Below are 17634 nucleotides of genomic sequence, written 5' to 3' on the forward strand. Positions count from 1 at the left end.
CTACAGCAAAGGGAAGATGCCATACTGACACCAGAAATGACTCATCACTAGGCTAAACCCTACAATCTCAGAGCAAGGCTGTTGCTGAAAAACCTTGAGAAAGCTCAGAATAAACAACTTTCTGGGTTTTTAGAAAGGAGGAGATTAGTGGAGTGACCACATTCAGAGCCCCCGTTCATTTTCAGAAGGATACATTTTTTTGTCCACGAGGTCTTTGGTTCTGTTGAATTACGTCAGTTGGAGACAATTTAGATTTGAGAAATGGTTCATTCATAGACTGAGACCGGCAAAGCTTGTTAATCTCTGGCATTTGAGACGTGAAAACTTTCAAGAGCATTATATACAGTTGAAGTCGGAAGTTTACATACACCTTAGCCAAATCCATTTAAACTCAGTTTTTCACAATTCCTGACATTTAATCCTAGTAAAAATTCCCTATCTTAGGTCAGTTAGGATCACCACTTTATTTTAAGAATGTGAAATAACAGAATAATAGTAGAGAGAATTATTTATTTCAGCTTTTATTTCTTTCATCACATTCCCAGTGGGTCAGAGGTTTACATACACTCAATTAGTATTTGGTAGAATTGCCTTTAAATTGTTTAACATGGGTCAAGCGTTTCGGGTAGCCTTCCACAAGCTTCCCACAATAAGTTGGGTGAATGTTGGCCCATTCCTCCAAACAGAGCTTGTGTAACTGAGTCAGGTTTGTAGGCCTCCTTGCTCGCACATGCTTTTTCAGTTCTGCCCACAAATTTTCTATAGGATTGAGGTCAGGGCTTTGTGATGGCCACTCCAATACCTTGACTTTGTTGTCCTTATGCCATTTTGCCACAACTTTGGAAGTATGCTTGGGGTCATTGTTCATTTGGAAGACCAATTTGCGACCAAGCTTCTACTTCCTGACTGATGTCTTGAGATGTTGCTTCAATATATTCACATACTTTTCCTGCCTCATGATGCCATCTATTTTGTGAAGTGCACCAGTCCCTCCTGCAGCAAAGCACCCCCACAACATGATGCTGCCACCCCCGTGCTTCACGGTTGGGATGATGTTCTTCGGCTTGCAAGCCTCCCCCTTTTTCCTCCAAACATAACGATGGTCATTATGGCCAAACAGTTCTATTTTTGTTTCATCAGACCAGAGGACATTTCTCCAAAAAGTACGATCTTGTCCCCATGTGCAGTTGCAAACTGTAGTCTGGCTTTTTTATGGCGGTTGTGGAGCAGTGGCTTCTTCCTTGCTGAGCGGCCTTTCAGGTTATGTCGATATAGGACATATTTTACTGTGAATATAGATACTTTTGTACCTGTTTCCTCCAGCATCTTCACAAGGTCCTTTGCTGTTGTTCTGGGATTGATTTGCACTTTTCGCACCAAAGTACATTCATCTCTAGGAGACAGAACACGTCTCCTTCCTGAGCGGTATGACGGCTGCATGGTCCCATGGTGTTTATACTTGCGTACTATTGTTTGTACAGATGAACGTGGTACCTTCAGGTGTTTGGAAATTGCTCCCAAGGATAAACCAGACTTGTGGAGGTCTACAATTTTTTTTCTGAGGTCTTGGCTGATTTCTTTTGATTTTCCCATGATGTCAAGCAAAGAGGCACTGAATTTGAAGGTAGGCCTCAAAATACATCCACAGGTACACTTCCAATTGACTCAAATTATGTCAATGAGCCTATCAGAAGCTTCTAAAGCCATGACATAATTTTCTGGACTTTTCCAAGCTGTTTAAAGGCACAGTCAACTTAGTGTATGTAAACCTCTGACCCACTGGAATTGTGATACAGTGAATTATAAGTGAAATATTCTGTCTGTAATCAATTGTTGGAAAAATGACTTATGTCATGCACAAAGTAGATGTCCTAAGCGACTTGCCAAATATATAGTTTGTTAACAAGAAATGTGTGGAGTGGTTGAAAAATGGGTTTTAAAGACTCCAACCTAAGTGTATGTAACCTTCCGACTTCAACTGTATTATTCATAAAAATAATATTCAACATTTCTTGAATTCTTTGAGAAGCCACATGGAGGACCTAAATCTTAGAAAGTGAAACAAGATGAGGGCGTGCATCTCGTGCGCTGAAAACCACCACGACTCTTTTTAGCCAACACGCAGAAGCATACTAACTAGGCCTAATACCAGCGCCATCTTTCTCACTTCATCTCCAGCTGGGTACTGGTAACCCTATTTTCAGAGTCTAGCTTTTGCAATAAAATGTTGTGCCTTTCTCCAAGCAATGTCACTGAAAGAGACCATGACGATGATGATGCCTATAAACCCCCAAAGCACTTCCGCCTAAAAAATGTCAAGACATTCTAAATTCATGTAGCCCGATAACGTCCTGCACAGAGATGTTTGGAGAAAATCTGATACCTTGCTCCCTGACTTTTCCCCCTTAGTCTTCTACACTTAACAAAAATATAAAGGCAACATGCAACAATTTCAATGATTTTACTGAGTTACAGTTCATATAAGGAAATCAGTCAACTGAAATAATTTCATAAGGCCCTAATCTATGTATTTCACATGACTGGGAATACGGATATGCATCTGTTGGTCACAGAAACCAGTCAGTATCTGGTGTGACCACCATTTGCCTCATGCAGCGCAACACATCTCCTTCGCATAGAGTTGATCAGGCTGTTGATTGTGCCCTGTGGAATTTTGTTCCACTCCTATTCAATGGCTGTGAAAAATTGCTAGATATTGGTGGGAACTGGAATATGCTGTCGTACACGTCGATCCAGAGCATCCCAAACATGCTCAATGGGTGACATGTCTGGTGAGTACGCAGGACATGGAAGAACTGGTACATTTTCTACTTCCGGGAATTGTGTACAGATCCTTGCAACATGGGGCTGTGCATTGTCATGCTGAAACATGGGGTGATGGCATTGGATGAATGGCATGACAATGGGCCTCAGGTTCTCGTCACGGTATCTCTGTGCATTAAAATTGCCATCGATAAAATGCAATTGTGTTCATTGTCCGTAGCTTATGCCTGCCCATACCATAACCCCACCGCCACCATGGGGCACTCTGTACGGCCTCACAACACTGACATCAGCAAACCGCACGCCCACACGACATCATACACGTGGTCTGCGGTTGTGAGGCCAGTTGGACACACTGCCAAATTCTCTAAAAACGACATTGGTTAATTTCTTATGGTAGAAATGAACATGAAATTATCTGCCAACAGCTCTGGTGGAAACTCCTGCAGTCAGCATGCCAATTGCACACTCCCTCAAAACTCAAGACATCTGTGGCATTGTGTTGTGTGACAAAACTGTACATTTTAGAGTGGTCGTTTATTGTCCCCAGCACAAGGGGCACCTGTGTAATGATCATGCTGTTGAATCAGTTTCTTGATTACCACACCTGTCAGGTGGATGAATTATCTTGGCAAAGGAGAAATGCTCACTAACAGGGATGTAAACAACTGTGTGCACAAAATTGGAGCGAAATAAGCCTTTTGTGAGTATGGAAAGTTCATATGGTCTTGTATTTCAGCTCATGAAACATGGGACCAACACTTTAAATGTTGCGTTCATATTTTTGTTCAGTGTCTTATCAAACATTCAGCTGGACCCTAACCCAGCGAGTGTCCTGCTGCGATAGATTATTCTTCCTATGCGTTCTTCCTCCTCAGAGGGGTATCATTTAACACAGTGAAAAGAAAGCTGTGTGTCTGGAGAAAAGACCTGCGACACGGGCGTCTGGTCTCTCATCCTGTCTGTCAGACGATTGGCTTTCCAGGCCGATCCTCTCTAAGGGAACACAGAATTAAGCTGGCATGGAGACTGGCACGGACACTTCCTGTGTGTCATCTCAGTCACATGTTCAAATCAGGGAATAATTCAGAAAAGATGTGACACTGAACGACAAGACAATCCATTTAAAGAGGAATATGAAGTGTGTGTAATCCATTGAGAAATGCTAACCTGGTTGTGTCTCCACTCATCATAATCAGCTTTGCACACACTACAGTCTCCCAATTCAGGATTTCCCTCTAAACTCTTCAAAATGAATCAAATCTCAGATCGGTTCAGGGTGGAACAATATCCTATTAGAAATGCATGGATGGCGTCTTTATCTACACGGGTGGCGAATTCACTGACTTCTCTTGAATGTTACCAAAATATCCACAGAAACAATGTAGCCTACATTAGCAGCAGTACCTTGAAACACTGTGTCACTGTGGAATTCCCTCATTGTTTTCAGTTAGCTAGAGAAACATTGACTGTAAAATTTACTTGAGATGCATCCAGGGAATAAAGAGATGAAGAGCTGATTTGAAAGTGCACACAGTGGAGAATGGCCAAACTGACAGAGAAGTGCTAAGGGCTGCCAGAGAGAGAAAAGGGAAAGTTTCGTTTCCCTGCTAACCCTAAAGGAGGTGGGAGGAGCTGGGTGTTGGGTGAATATAATCAAGTCTTCTTTTAGAAGACAGTGTTTAGAGCCATCCCCTTCACACTGCTAGAAGGGAAAACAAATCATACACAACCAATCACAGACACACATTCCTTTTCCCCGCCACCCACACTAGCCTGTATAAGGGCGGTGACGATGGACAGTGTGTGTACCAGGCATGGACTGACAGTCAGTCAGACAAGCTGCGTTCTGTCATTTCATCACCTCTAGATTAGGGGGGTCCACTAATTACAAAGAGCAGCGCTGGAGGCTGCAGAAAGGCTCAACTACAAGTCTACTGACTAATCCATACATGAACTGGACCTCTTCCTGTCTGACACCCCCAGCCCTGTCAAGCTCCCCTAAACTACAGAACAGATTCAGAACAGTTGGGGGCCTCCGGTTTATTTCAGAAATCCTACTAATAACATGAGATTATGTACAAAGAGCAGTTTTACAAGAGCCATTAAATGAGGTGTTAATCAAGTTGGGATTACGTTCCTTGAAAGGGTCCAGGATTGGTGTAAGAGGGTTCTGTTTTGATGAAAGGATTATTTATGGGAAACAGTGTTTTGCGGTAACAGCACCATGTAAATAACAGAATGTAACAGAATGTTAACATGCACGGTGGAATAGCTAAATGGCGACTCCAGGTTGGCATGCAAGCTAGTACAGTATCTTATTGTCCTTCGCAATTGTTGTTGGTTGATCTGAGTTACTGTTCCTTAAGGTGGTAATTTATGCATTCTCTCTACAACCGCATATTTAGTCAGAAGAATAGGTGTTAATGCCAGCAGTGCAGAGATAGGAGCCAACAAACACCTATAACACATGACAATGTCTGTGCTCACTCACGTAGCCTGAAAGATAAAGAAAGACACAAAATATTCTAAACTGTACAGAGCCACCTTAACAACAGGTCTGTCCGATTCCCTCCACAGTGGTACCATAACAGCAGTCCCAGACTGGAAAGCATTAGGGACACCTTTCCCTTTGTTAATGCTGATGTCCAAGTCATCGTTGGGTCACATGTGGTGCATAAAAACCACGTCGCCAAAGCCGTCTCTCTGTGAAGACGAGGGAGGAAGATGGAGCTGGGTTCAGCAGCTGAACAATGATAAGACACTCACTCACACGCCGACTGGCAAATCAAATCCAATCAAATTAGAATTTGTCACGTGCGCCGAATACAACGGGTGTAGACTTTACTGTGAGATTCTTGCTTATGAGTTAAAAAATGATAAAAAGAAAAATAGTAACACAAGAGGAATAAAATACACAAGAATAAAGCTATATACAGGTAGTAGCAGTACCAGGTCAATGTGTAAGGTTACGAGGTATTTTAGGTAGATATATACATCAAGGCAGGGTAAAGTGACTAGAATAGATCAAAATAAGAGTAAAATAAAGAATGGAATAGCAGCAGCATATGATTAGTGTAAAAGTGTGTGTGTATGTGGGTGTGTGTGCGTGTGTGTTGTGTCGGTATGCGTGTGTGTGTATATGTGGATGTGTGTGGGTTTTGTGTGAGAGTGTCAGTGTAGTGTGTGTGAGTGTGAGTGTGTATACAGTGTGTAGATGTATATATAGTCTTGTGAATGTGCATAGAGTCAGTGCAAGATAGGGTCAATGCAGATATTCCGGGTAACCATTTAATGAACTATTTAGCAGTCTTATGGCTATTTAGAAGTCTTAAGGCTTTGGGGTAGAAGCTGTCTCGGAGCCTGTTGGTCCGGTCAGGAGCAGAGAGAACAGTCTATGGCTCGGGTGGTTGGAGTCTTTGGAAATTTTCCGGGCCTTCCTCTGACTGCCTGATATAGAGATCCTGGATGGCAGGGAGCTCGGCCCCCGTGATGTACTGGGCTGTCCACATCACCCTCTGTAGCACTTTGCGGTCGAGGGCGGTGCATTTGCCATACCAAGCAGTGATGCAGCCAGTCAAGATGCTCTCAATGGTGCAGCTATAGAAATGTTTGAGGATCCGAAGGCCCATGCCAAATCAGGCACTGAGCCCTGGTCCCAGTGGAGAAACTAACTAGCCCAATTCATCCATATCTAAGACAGAGGCTCCGAGAGAGTGAGCTATTGAGCAGAAGAGGCAGGGAAGAGCCAGGGGACAAAGGAACGCTGCTTATTTATTACACTAATAAAGCTAACCGCACTAGCTAGCTACTGTGTGTTTGCGCACTGCTACCGGAGTGGCTGATATACTAGCTAGCAGCTAGCATGCAGTCCTAACCTCACAGCGGGATTACCATATGAAAGCAGGGCTGATTGAAAAACAAATAACTCAAATCAAATCAAATTGTATTAGTCACATGCGCCGAATACAACAGGTGTAGACCTTAGAGTGAAATGCTTACTTACGAGCCGCTAACCAACAGTGCAGTTTAAAAAAAAATACAGATAAGAATAACAGATAAAAGTAACAAGTAATTAAAGAGTAGCAGTAAAAAATAACATTATATACAGGGGGGTGCCGGTACAGAGTCAATGTGCGGGGGCATCGGTTAGTTGAGGTAGTATGTACATGTAGGTAGAGTTATTAAAGTGACTACGCATAGATGACAACAGAGTGTGTCATAGAGATTGCATCATCTGTGGATCTGTTGGGGCGGTATGCAAATTGGAGTGGGTCTAGGGTTTCTGGGAAGATGGTGTTGATGTGAGCCATGACCAGCCTTTCAAAGCACTTCGTGGCTACAAATACCCTTCTGCTTATGCATGAGTAGCCAGGGATTATAGGCTCATGCAAATATTTAGGATGTGTCTATCTGCTATTAAGCCTAACCTTTACCAAATAGCCTAGCCTAGCCTAAATACATGAGTGGATCCAATAACAGTAACGATTTGGCATACACAAAACAAGAATCTTGATAACATTGCTGACTTTTTGAACTCCAAGTGGCTAGATTCTAATTTCCAAGACTAAACCAGTGGGAAATGTTCTATTCTGGTACACAATTTCTAACCTTGCTAACTTGAGTGAAGGACAGTCCTTGCCAAGGCTTTGTGTGGCCTGCCCTGCCTCAACCCATCATTAGCGAGATGGGATAGGAGCAGCTGGTTTAGCGGCCGTGTTAGGGACTAGAGCAGACATGGGCAAACTACGGCCCGCGGGCCACATACGGCCCGTTAGGCTTTTTAATCCGGCCCGCCGAACTTGTCCAAATTATAGTAAAAACCTCCTTTTTTTCCCCTTTCCCTGCAATGCCCACGTTTCCCCAATAGATGGCGCACTCAAAACACATTGACCGTTGTTGGAGTGGCGCGTATTTCTCTTTATTTCACTTTAATTTTCACTTCGTTTCACGTCACCATTAAGCCCTTCTGTGAAAATGAGCGGACCAAAGAGAAGGAAAGTGGACAGCGAATGCCGAGTGTTTAATAAGGAGTGGACAACAAAATACTTCTTCACTGAAGTCCGATCAACGGCTGTATGTCTGATATGCCAAGAAGCTGTTGCGGTTTTCAAAGAGTACAATATCAGCCGTCACTTTGCCACGAAGCATGCAAACTATGCTAGCAAGCAGTCAACACAAGAACGGGCGGCGAAATAGTATGTAAATGCCATATCTTGCATATTCCTTGAGACAAATTTATTAACTGATAAGGGCTATTTTTCACATTTGAAAGACAGTTAATAAATTGGGTTGTAGTGTTCTTACTGTGCTATGAGGTTTGCACACACTACATTTAATGCTTTAGTATATCCGGCCCAAACACTCCCTCCAAATGCTCCTGGCCCGGCCCCTCTGTCAAATTTTAGAACCCATTGTGGCCCGCGAGTCAAAAAGTTTGCCCACCCCTGGACTAGAGGGTTGACAGGGGCAGGGATCTGGGGGCCCAGCCTAACACAATTACCCCCCTCACAGTCAAACATTAATGAGATGAGCCCCAACTGGCCGAGCGTGCCTGGGATGGTGCAAATCTACACTAAAACTAATTTTACCACTTAGGTCCCTCCTGGGAGGTGGAAACTAGGCTCGGATCAGCAAGAGATTTGCTCCAAAATGGCTCCAACCTCCTAGAAACTGGGATTCTAGACAGCTAATCTACATGGATGGTTGAGCCGCCTAAATGCATTAGACACCATTAAAAGCACAGAGGGAACTGGGGACAATGGTTCCAAAATTCCCTCCAAAATGTGAGCCTATCCTGGGCCTACCTTCTAAAGAAATGGAATTGGTCATACAAGGGCTTGCAAGAGTGGGGGACTATGAAGAATGGAACATAGACATGTTGAGCTATAGACCTGACACCCACTATTAATACACAGGGTTGAGTGTTGAGTGTAAAGCCTTCGTGATGGAGGAAGTGCTGAGCACTTCATCAATACGTATGAAAGCTCTCTAGTATTAATGGCGTGCTCAGGAGAATGACAAGCATCCTTCCTACATGTCTTGGGCCACATCTGTGTTTATTGCAGGCCCATAAGTCACTGGGCTCAGCTAAGGTTGCCTCTCCAAACCGCTGTCTTCTCCATGGTAACCTAACACCCCGATAATGGCCTGGGCTCGACCTGCATTACGTAAAGCACTCCATTGATCTCGATGTCTCTGCAGGGCAAAAATCAGAATCTGAGAGCCTGGTGGTGTACACACACAGCCTATAGTGACCTCGGGACTGTGGAGAAGGACGGTAGCTGGAACTGCAGCATGGAATCCTACTACACTATCCATGTCACGCCACAAACAACTGCTGGTCTGATATCAGGAGGACCTTCACTTGGTCTTGACTAAGATGTTAACCCTTCATGGAGCAGTAAACCCTGGCTGAACATTTCGCCAGACATTCATTGGAGTCATTGGAGACGTCAACAGGAAACAGACTGTAGACATGAATAAAAATCACTCTGTTGACCCGATATGTTCTCCTCTCACCATCCCCCCACATCTCCACCAAAGCCCCCCAATCAAAAGCTTTACAGCCTGCTACTCCAACCGTCTGACGGGCCTGTTTTACCCAAAACCACTGGTGAAGTCATAAGACACCCCAGAGGTAATTATGAGGAGGCTTGGTGCTGTCAGGGCCATGTATAATTAGAGAGTACGGTCATGGGGCGGCATGGTTCCAAACTGGAGGAATTTTCTCCTTGTTCAAGGTCACAAGCGGAGGAGAGCTAATTTAGAAACGGGGAGATTCTATAGAAGAGCTCCTGGATTCTCCATAGGTCTGGAAAACTGTGTCGTTCGTTACAGGTTGGTTGACTCAGAAAGACGATGCATCAAATACTTAGCTCAATGCAATATAACTGAAGAGCAAAGACAGCAAGGATTGGGATTGGATCGTTTTGTGGAAAACCAGGTCCCCCAGAGAGTTTGAGAGAGGGTTATCCAACACCCAACCGGATACAGAGATTACATCTAGGGACAGGAAGACACAACCATACTGATATATCTTGCATACAAATGCAGGTCTCAAAAACGTGATGACTTCACACAATCAGGAAAGAGGGCTCACCATTACACCAATGTCCAATGTGCCTAGTAACTCACCAGACAGGGTCTTTCATCACAGTTCTCTTACATTACCCCAGTGTGAACACGTTCCATCTCTGCACTTATACTGGGAGGCATTGAATCATGGATGCAAACCATTGAATCATGGATGTAAATATCCAAGCCTGCCAGCGCTAATACTAGAACACACTAAATGTAATTCTAAACTTTTCAGGGCACAGATGAGCGCATGTATGTGCAACCCTGAATACAGAACTAGCTACAGCTGACTTCATGCACCAATCAGATGGCTCCGAGCGGGCTGCTGTAGACACACAGCCTAGCATGCTGGCTGGGATGGATGACCTATATTTACATGAATATTATGTCTGGAGTTCTGAGGCTGGACAGAGTTCACTGGCCCCTTTCAGCTGAGCCTGTGTTTTGGCTACTAGGCTACACCCATTGGTCGATGGCATCGGTGTCTCTCCATCAGAGGTCACTGTTGTTGGGATATGGGACAGAAACCAGGGAAAAAGCAGTGACCTGGATGCAGCAATGTCCCCCAGCCGAAGGCCATCCATCCACTGTATCCTACCTCCTAATGAACCGGAATCAGGCCGAGAATAGTTACTAAAGGCACAACATTTAAACACACTAAAAGCAGGCGTGTTATATAAGTATGCGTTGCGATGATGACGTTGTTAACCCTATCAGTCCCGAGACCCAAGCAAAAATCGACTTTTCATTTATCTGCATGTTCAGCCCCTTATATTTAGCCTCACACCGAAGTCTTTTCTTTTCAGGACAACAAGGGTTACAAGTAGAACACAAAACAATGTGGCATAAATAGTTTCGCATTCAAGAGTTTTATTGACAAATGTCAACAGCAACAAAAATTCTGCCAAAGCAAAAAACGGATCTAAATGAATTCATATGAACGCTGTACGTACAGAAATAGTTTGCTCACTGGGAAATGAATATCCAACTAGTCAGTGAAAACTGTGTGGAGTTTGTGACAGCAACTACAGTATGTGAGCTTATTACTGTATTATAGACACTATGTCCTGGGATTTACTGTGTAGAAGAACCCCTTTCCTTCTAATGACTAATGTAGCTGGTGAGCGTCACAGAGCTAAACATGTGCGTGTTCGTAAGACTCCTAGCTTTCCATAGATCACTTTTAACAGTTTATAGCTCAAATCATTTGGACTCTAGAGACATTTTTGTAAAAAGGCCTGGCCCCGTGCACCTTGTCTCACAAGCACCCCTCTAGCTCAGCCCCCGTCTATCACGCAGACTAATGTATCTACGGATGCAGAGGAAATAGACCAATCCAATGGTGCAACCCATTAGTCTGTAGCTCAAACACACAATGTTTAAAAGGGGTGAGAAGTCCAAACCGCGCCAGGGTTACGGTGGGACTCATTGGGTTAAAAGGGGATGGAAATAGAGCCGTTTGTGTCAGAAGAAAACCGGGGGAGACAGAAAGAGCTGAGGAGTGCACAAGATAGCAATCTCTTGATAGGGGGTACTGAGGGGGTATACTGTCAGTACGTTTTGATTGGATTTGTGTAAAACCAGATTGTTCCGTCATATGGGGAGGAAGAGATGATAAGCCAATTGTAAACTGTAGGCTTGATGCAGTGATTATGCAGTGGCTCCCGGAATAGAATCCTCCCTTTGTGTGGATTACAGCCACAGTCTGCACAGAATATCTCCTCCAGAAGCCAAGTGTTTGGAGTAGAAACACCAACGTTGCATAAATACCACATTTGAACCGCAGCTATACATTGATATTAGAACAAGGAGATTAGTTGTGTAGAAAGACAGATTTACAAGAAGCTCAAATGCCAGCGCACTGATATGAGGTGGAAATGTGTACAATGCAGGAGATCCAGCAAACGGGGGGTTTAATAGCGAAAAGGTATCTTTCAAAATGTTGAGTCCAATGTCCTAACAAAACAAACAGGAAAAACAGAGAATTCAATCATCCCTTAATGGCTAGACCTTTGTTTTACATGAATCTGTTACAGGCACACAGAGCCCAGTGGATTAGCCACTTGAGCCTACAACGCGAACATAATCTATCCTTATCTTGCCTCTGTCCGTCTGTAGTTAGCCTAGCTACAGTATGTAGTCATGCTATAGGGTGGTCACAGTCTCCTCGTAATGTGGTGACGATAGCAGAGCTCCTGATCTATCCACTTAGACATTACAGCCATTGTCATGGCAGAGTCGCCCTAATTCTGATTCCAGCACTCTCTCTGCCTGTAACGATTCACATCGCCGGTTGTTACGGCATTCAGTAAGGAGGGTTTACGAGAATACACAAAGAAAACAATTCACTATTTGTGGTTTAAAATAGGCAGGATACAAGAGCCAGTACAGGTCATCCTGAAAGTCAAGTCGATGTTATGCCACGTTCTCCTCTCCACGTCAGCCAGCCTGGGAGAATGAAAGAGTAGCACCAGAGATGGAAAAGTGAGAGGAGAACTGCGTCTGACCTTGTTTCTGGGCATCTGCGGTGCCTGATAGGCTCCGGAACTGAAGATATTGAGATCAATTAAAAGCAGAGCTGCTGCAATCAATGGGAGTCTGACAGGTCCGGTGCTAATCAGACGGCCGGGAGGGAGGGGGGCTCAGTATTAGTTAGCTCCCCACACACACACACACAGACAGGCAGGCTGGCAGACAGGGGCATCAGAGCAGCTCCAGATCCAGCCAGGCTCCAGAGAGTGACTGACTGTGTGCCCTAGCCCGGCCCAGTGCCTCTGGCACGGGGGGAGGATGGAGAAGGACGGGGTGCCAACTGCTGGGTGCTGAAATAGTAGGCCAGCTGGGTGTTTCCGCAGGTGAGGACACACAGAACGTTGGCGCCAGGGGCACCAATCATCGCCACGGGCAACAATCATCGCCAAGGGCACCAATTAGGAACTGTTGACTGCTCGTGTCTTAATTAACTAGGAGGGTTCCCACGGTAACGGCACTTCCTTTGGGTGTGTGCTGTCTGTGTACAGTCGAGTGGGACACAGAGGTCTCTAAATCGAAGACTCTGCTCTGCTATTGGGAGAGTCACTCTCCTATTCACTTTTATCCACATCTCTCACAAAGCAGTGACATTCACCAGCGTCTGAAGCTCTCTGTGTGTGAGCTCCTAAAGAAATACAAAACTATTCTGTGAGCTTGTTTAAATGATCCTAACAAAACAAGGCCTTAAACTGATCTCCCCAGCGCAGCCCACAAAATGTCTCAGTGACCTGAATGTAGAGTATTTGTTTGAGCAGCCCTGGGCCTGAGGCACTGTGGCTGGCCAGCTGTTAATGGTTATAGTGGTTATAGGGGCTTGATGGCCGGGCCAGAGAGCCCCAGTCCCAGCACCCAAGGGAAGGGAGATGGTAGAAGGGTCTGCCCGGGTCCTGACATCTGGCCCTGTGAAGGTTACAAGAGTGGAGAGCCGACAACACCCTCTGATCTGGCCAAGCCACAACACCAAACAGGGCAGGGCTTTGAAGTGTGGCTACTAGAAAGTAGTAGTCCAAGATGGACTTGTTTATAGGCAAATGTTTTCCACAGTCCTCTTGTATGTTCAAGTTGGACTGTAAGGACTAGGATGTAGGATGCAGTAAGACAGGGAGTAATCAATCCAAATGTAAGAGCTGCAGTCATGACTATTGGAAAGAATACATATAACTGTAGCTAGAAACTAGGATGAGAGACAGGGATGGTTAAGAAACTGTGTCCCAAACCATTAATTTGGGGTGGTTTTAGAGTCTCCCCTAAATCTCAGTTTAATTCCTTCCAGTTATCCAGCCAGTTTAGCCACATTACTGCCAAAAGTACATTACTTTGGTTTCCATTTCTGTTATCATTATTTCCTTCAGAAACACCTTATCCGGGACAACACTGTGGAGAGAGTTGAACTAGTTTCCATAGCTTCAGAACTATTCATTTATATAACAGCAGAATCTTAGCAAGAGGATGAAGTGAAGTAAGATTCTCTCTCTCTCTCTCTGTGTTGCTAATAATGATATGTTTGTGCTGTATAAGAGTGTTGTGGAGGGGTGAACCTCCTTTCTGTGCCAGTCCTTACCTTCCGCACTGTCAGAGCAGGACGTGCCGATGCCCGTGTCACCACTGTCGGAGGCCGTGCTGTGGCGTCGTCCTCGGTTACTGTTACCGGGGGCCGAGGAGGTACCCTGCCATGGCGACTCACACCCCGGGACCCATCCAGGAGAGCTGGTGCTGGAACCTAAAAAGCATGACCCCCGGTCAGGGAGGAAGGCATTTCTTAGTAACACCCTCTGTTTACTACGCTGTAATAGTCTGTTTCAGTCCCAACAAAGGTCAAACTGTCAAACTACCTTAACAATCCTGTGTTTTCATAACAGATAAAAGGAATTAGCCTACCACCCAGGGTAGCCTAACAGCTAACTCTAACCCAATGTCTTCCTGGTTACTCAGACTGGGAGAACATTTAGCCAATAAATGTTGTCTTGGTGGGTTACCTTATCTCTAGCAGATCGGGATTGTTTGATGATTATTAGAGAAAAGAGAATCTGCACAGCTGGAGACCCTAATAACAGCTGCTTAGCTCTGCTGGCGTATGTTTTGGTTACAGACTACATTACTGTTGCTCTACACCCCATCCCCCATCTAGTAAACACACAACTGCTAACTAGTTGGCAAAAAACAGACCCTGCTGTCTGAAGTCCGGTTGTACATTTCAACTAGGATAGATCTACATTTCTCTTAATTACAGTCAATGTAATTGTGTTACACAGTCAGATATGGAGATACCTTTTGCCTCCTGCTATATTCAGCTTTTACAGATAGTGTGCTTGGCCCTAGTCTAGTGCTAAACTACACCAATCCATTACTGTGAAAACCAGTCACTCGCCCATTATAATAACAGTCCTCCTCTAGTGAAAACAAGCCCTCTCCCAGGCACATGGAAATGAAAGCAGAGTCTGCACAATATTTCCTGAATAATTTCAGATGACAGGAGGGATTTTTGGTTTCAGATTCCTAGGGGTCATTCAGGCATTTGCCCGTGTCACATTCAGCAACAGTAATGTGTGCATGGGTAATGACTCAGGTCAGGTTGGACAAGGTGAGGACCAGGTGAGTCTCAAACACACTGTGGTGCATCCCAACAGTCCATCTCTGTCTCTACACACTGCGGTAGCCATATGTCCTCTATCAGCGAATTCTATTCTGACTGTGTAATCCGCTAAGACATGAGTCATTAAAGCTGTCCTATTTTGTGGCAGAAGGAGGCAGCAGGTTGAAGGGGGTTCAGCTCAGATGTGATATGTAATGTTGCTCCACAACATGGAGAGGTGACCGTCCTACTGTCCTCCTGCTCTACTGCGACCATCACAAAGACACCTGGCTGAGGCACTCCAAAATACACTTTCAAAACATCTATCAAAATTGTACTTCAGAAGAGCAGAAATAATATTTCAGAACAGACTGCAGGGCTTGACATTAACGCTTGTCCGCTTGCCCAGGGCAAGTACAAATAATTGATGGACAAGCAGACTATAGATTAAGTTTTGCGAATGGACAAGTAAATAAAATCACGCAAAAATCACAATATCAAACAATTAGGCTACTCCGATCAGAAGTGGATCAAACTGTCCTCCCAATCTCTGCAGAGCGCATTGGAGTATCATTATTTAGGCCTGCATTGACAGATCTCACAGCACCTTAGAATATAATTATTTAGGCCTGCATTGACAGGCACGAACTGTCTTTCAATCATGCAGTCTTGAGATGCGTTTTTTAGATCAAAGTGAGCCTTGCTACGTGCGCACATTTATTGATATTCATTGCAAGTTTAGTGAGTTACTTGCCCAGTTATAGCTCATTTTTGGTCAGCAATGAAAATCTTGGAAAAGTATTTTGTGCTAGAGTGGGATGGAACAAGGAAATCCCGGCCGGCCAAACCCTCCCCTAACTCGGACGACACTGGGCCAATTGTGTACCACCTCATGTGTCTCCCGGTCACGGCCGGCTGTGACACAGCCTGGGATCGAACCCGGGTCTGTAGTGGTGCCTCAAGCACTGAGATCCAGTGCCTTAGACCGCTGCGCCACTCAGGAGGCCCTCATAACATGTTAGTTGGCTAATTGCTTTGAACTTGGGCTGAGTAGTTTTTGTTAACGACGTGTAGTGTTATTACATAGTTGTAAGAAACAATGGGGAGGGGGTATGTTGGCCCGCTTTAGAGGATATAACGTTAGCTAGTAGGATAGCTAACTATGAATCTGGCCACATGACATACTTAGTTATAATAACTGACAACGCAGATAGCCGTCACTGACTCATTGCTCAACAGAAGAGGACGCGCAGTGTGGTACATTCATCATCATATAATTCTAGCGACATAATGTAGCAAGCTATATCAAAATGTTACAATGTAGACATCTTTCGAATCTCAGACCAGAAACAGAAATCGCTATCAGGACGAGCAGAACGCTAAATCCCCCGATGATGAAAAAACTCTGCTCTCTCTGCAACCTGCATTATTTTGTCATGAACAATTAATTAAGTCATCTATTCAGGAATTTCCGTTACAATGTCGCATCAACAACGATGCTTCATCATAGCATTATCAAGAAACATAAGATGCCCCAGGAGAGGGCTACTACAGCTAGCTAGAGAGCTAGCTGAATCCGCAGAAACCCTTCTGTATCCATCAGTTTAGCATCAGCTAGCTAGAAGCTTGTGAAGACGTTCACCGATATGAGCTTGAGCAAGGCTCTAGTCTGTTCAGACATTATTGCTAAGAAAATATCAACACAGGGGTTTTATTCTTCTATAAAATCTAAATAATAAGATCTTACCTGTTTTAAAAGTATCAAATCCATCCTCAAATTCGTTTCTCCCCCACATTATGACTGATTGTATGCGCCCGATCGCAGTGAAACTCCCGAGGGTAGAGCAAAACGTGATCACACAAAGGTGGAGAGAATTCCTCAAGAACTTGCCATGATTACATTGCGCGAAAGGACATTCATAGCTTTACAACTTATACTTAACGGTTATTTATAACATGTCTTCTGCCCAAAACGAACTCCATAAATCGAAAATCTGGGTAAAGTTGACTGAAGAACTAACTACTATTAAATCGATGGCAACAGCAATGCATGCAAGGATGTGATCTCACTGAATGCGTGCCACAGCTCCTTGCGAAAGGCTCAATCTGGGTTTAGTCTCCTCCCCCTCAAACAGTGCTGAGACCACTGCAGCTAGGCAATGGTTGAGTGCTATGCCTCAGTGGTTGAGTGCACTGCATTGGCGACCCTAAACATAGCCAACCCGGCATCATATAGTTCTCACATTCTGAGAAACGTTTCATTGTGTAGCTTTTTGGCCTTTTGTTTTTGAGCTGCTGTGTAACGGCTGTCCTCGCTGACAGAAGGAGAGGACCAAAACGCAGAGTGGTTAGTGTTCATTATTTAATGAAAGTAAAACAGAACACTTCAAGATACAAAACAACAAACGTAACCAAACCGAAAACAGTCCCGTGTGGCACGAACACTGACACGAGATACAAACACCCACAAAACACACGTGAAACCCAGGCTGCCTAAGTATGATTCTCAATCAGGGACAACGATTGACAGCTGTCTCTGATTGAGAATCATACCCGGCCGAACACAAACATCCCAACATAGAACATCAAACATAGACAAACCCACCCAACTCACGCCCTGACCAACTAAATAAATACAAGAAAAAGGAAAACAGGTCAGGAACGTG

General features: G+C 44.4%; 1 protein-coding gene across 1 annotated transcript in view; it reads right to left on the minus strand.

Moving 5' to 3' along the window:
• Nucleotides 1–17025, minus strand: part of LOC120024184 (centrosomal protein of 85 kDa-like) — a 78576-nt gene extending 61551 nt beyond the window's left edge. The window contains exons 1-2 of the mRNA XM_038968365.1: nucleotides 16716–17025; nucleotides 13958–14116 (exon numbers count right to left, since the gene is read on the minus strand). Of these exons, the coding sequence (XP_038824293.1) occupies nucleotides 13958–14116; nucleotides 16716–16764 (208 nt within the window). The 5' untranslated portion in view covers nucleotides 16765–17025. The remainder of the gene's footprint in view (nucleotides 1–13957; nucleotides 14117–16715) is intronic.
• Nucleotides 17026–17634: the final 609 nt, after the last annotated feature.

This window comes from Salvelinus namaycush, chromosome 29 (genome assembly GCF_016432855.1).
Source record: "Salvelinus namaycush isolate Seneca chromosome 29, SaNama_1.0, whole genome shotgun sequence".
NCBI classification, from domain to species: Eukaryota; Metazoa; Chordata; class Actinopteri; order Salmoniformes; family Salmonidae; genus Salvelinus; species Salvelinus namaycush.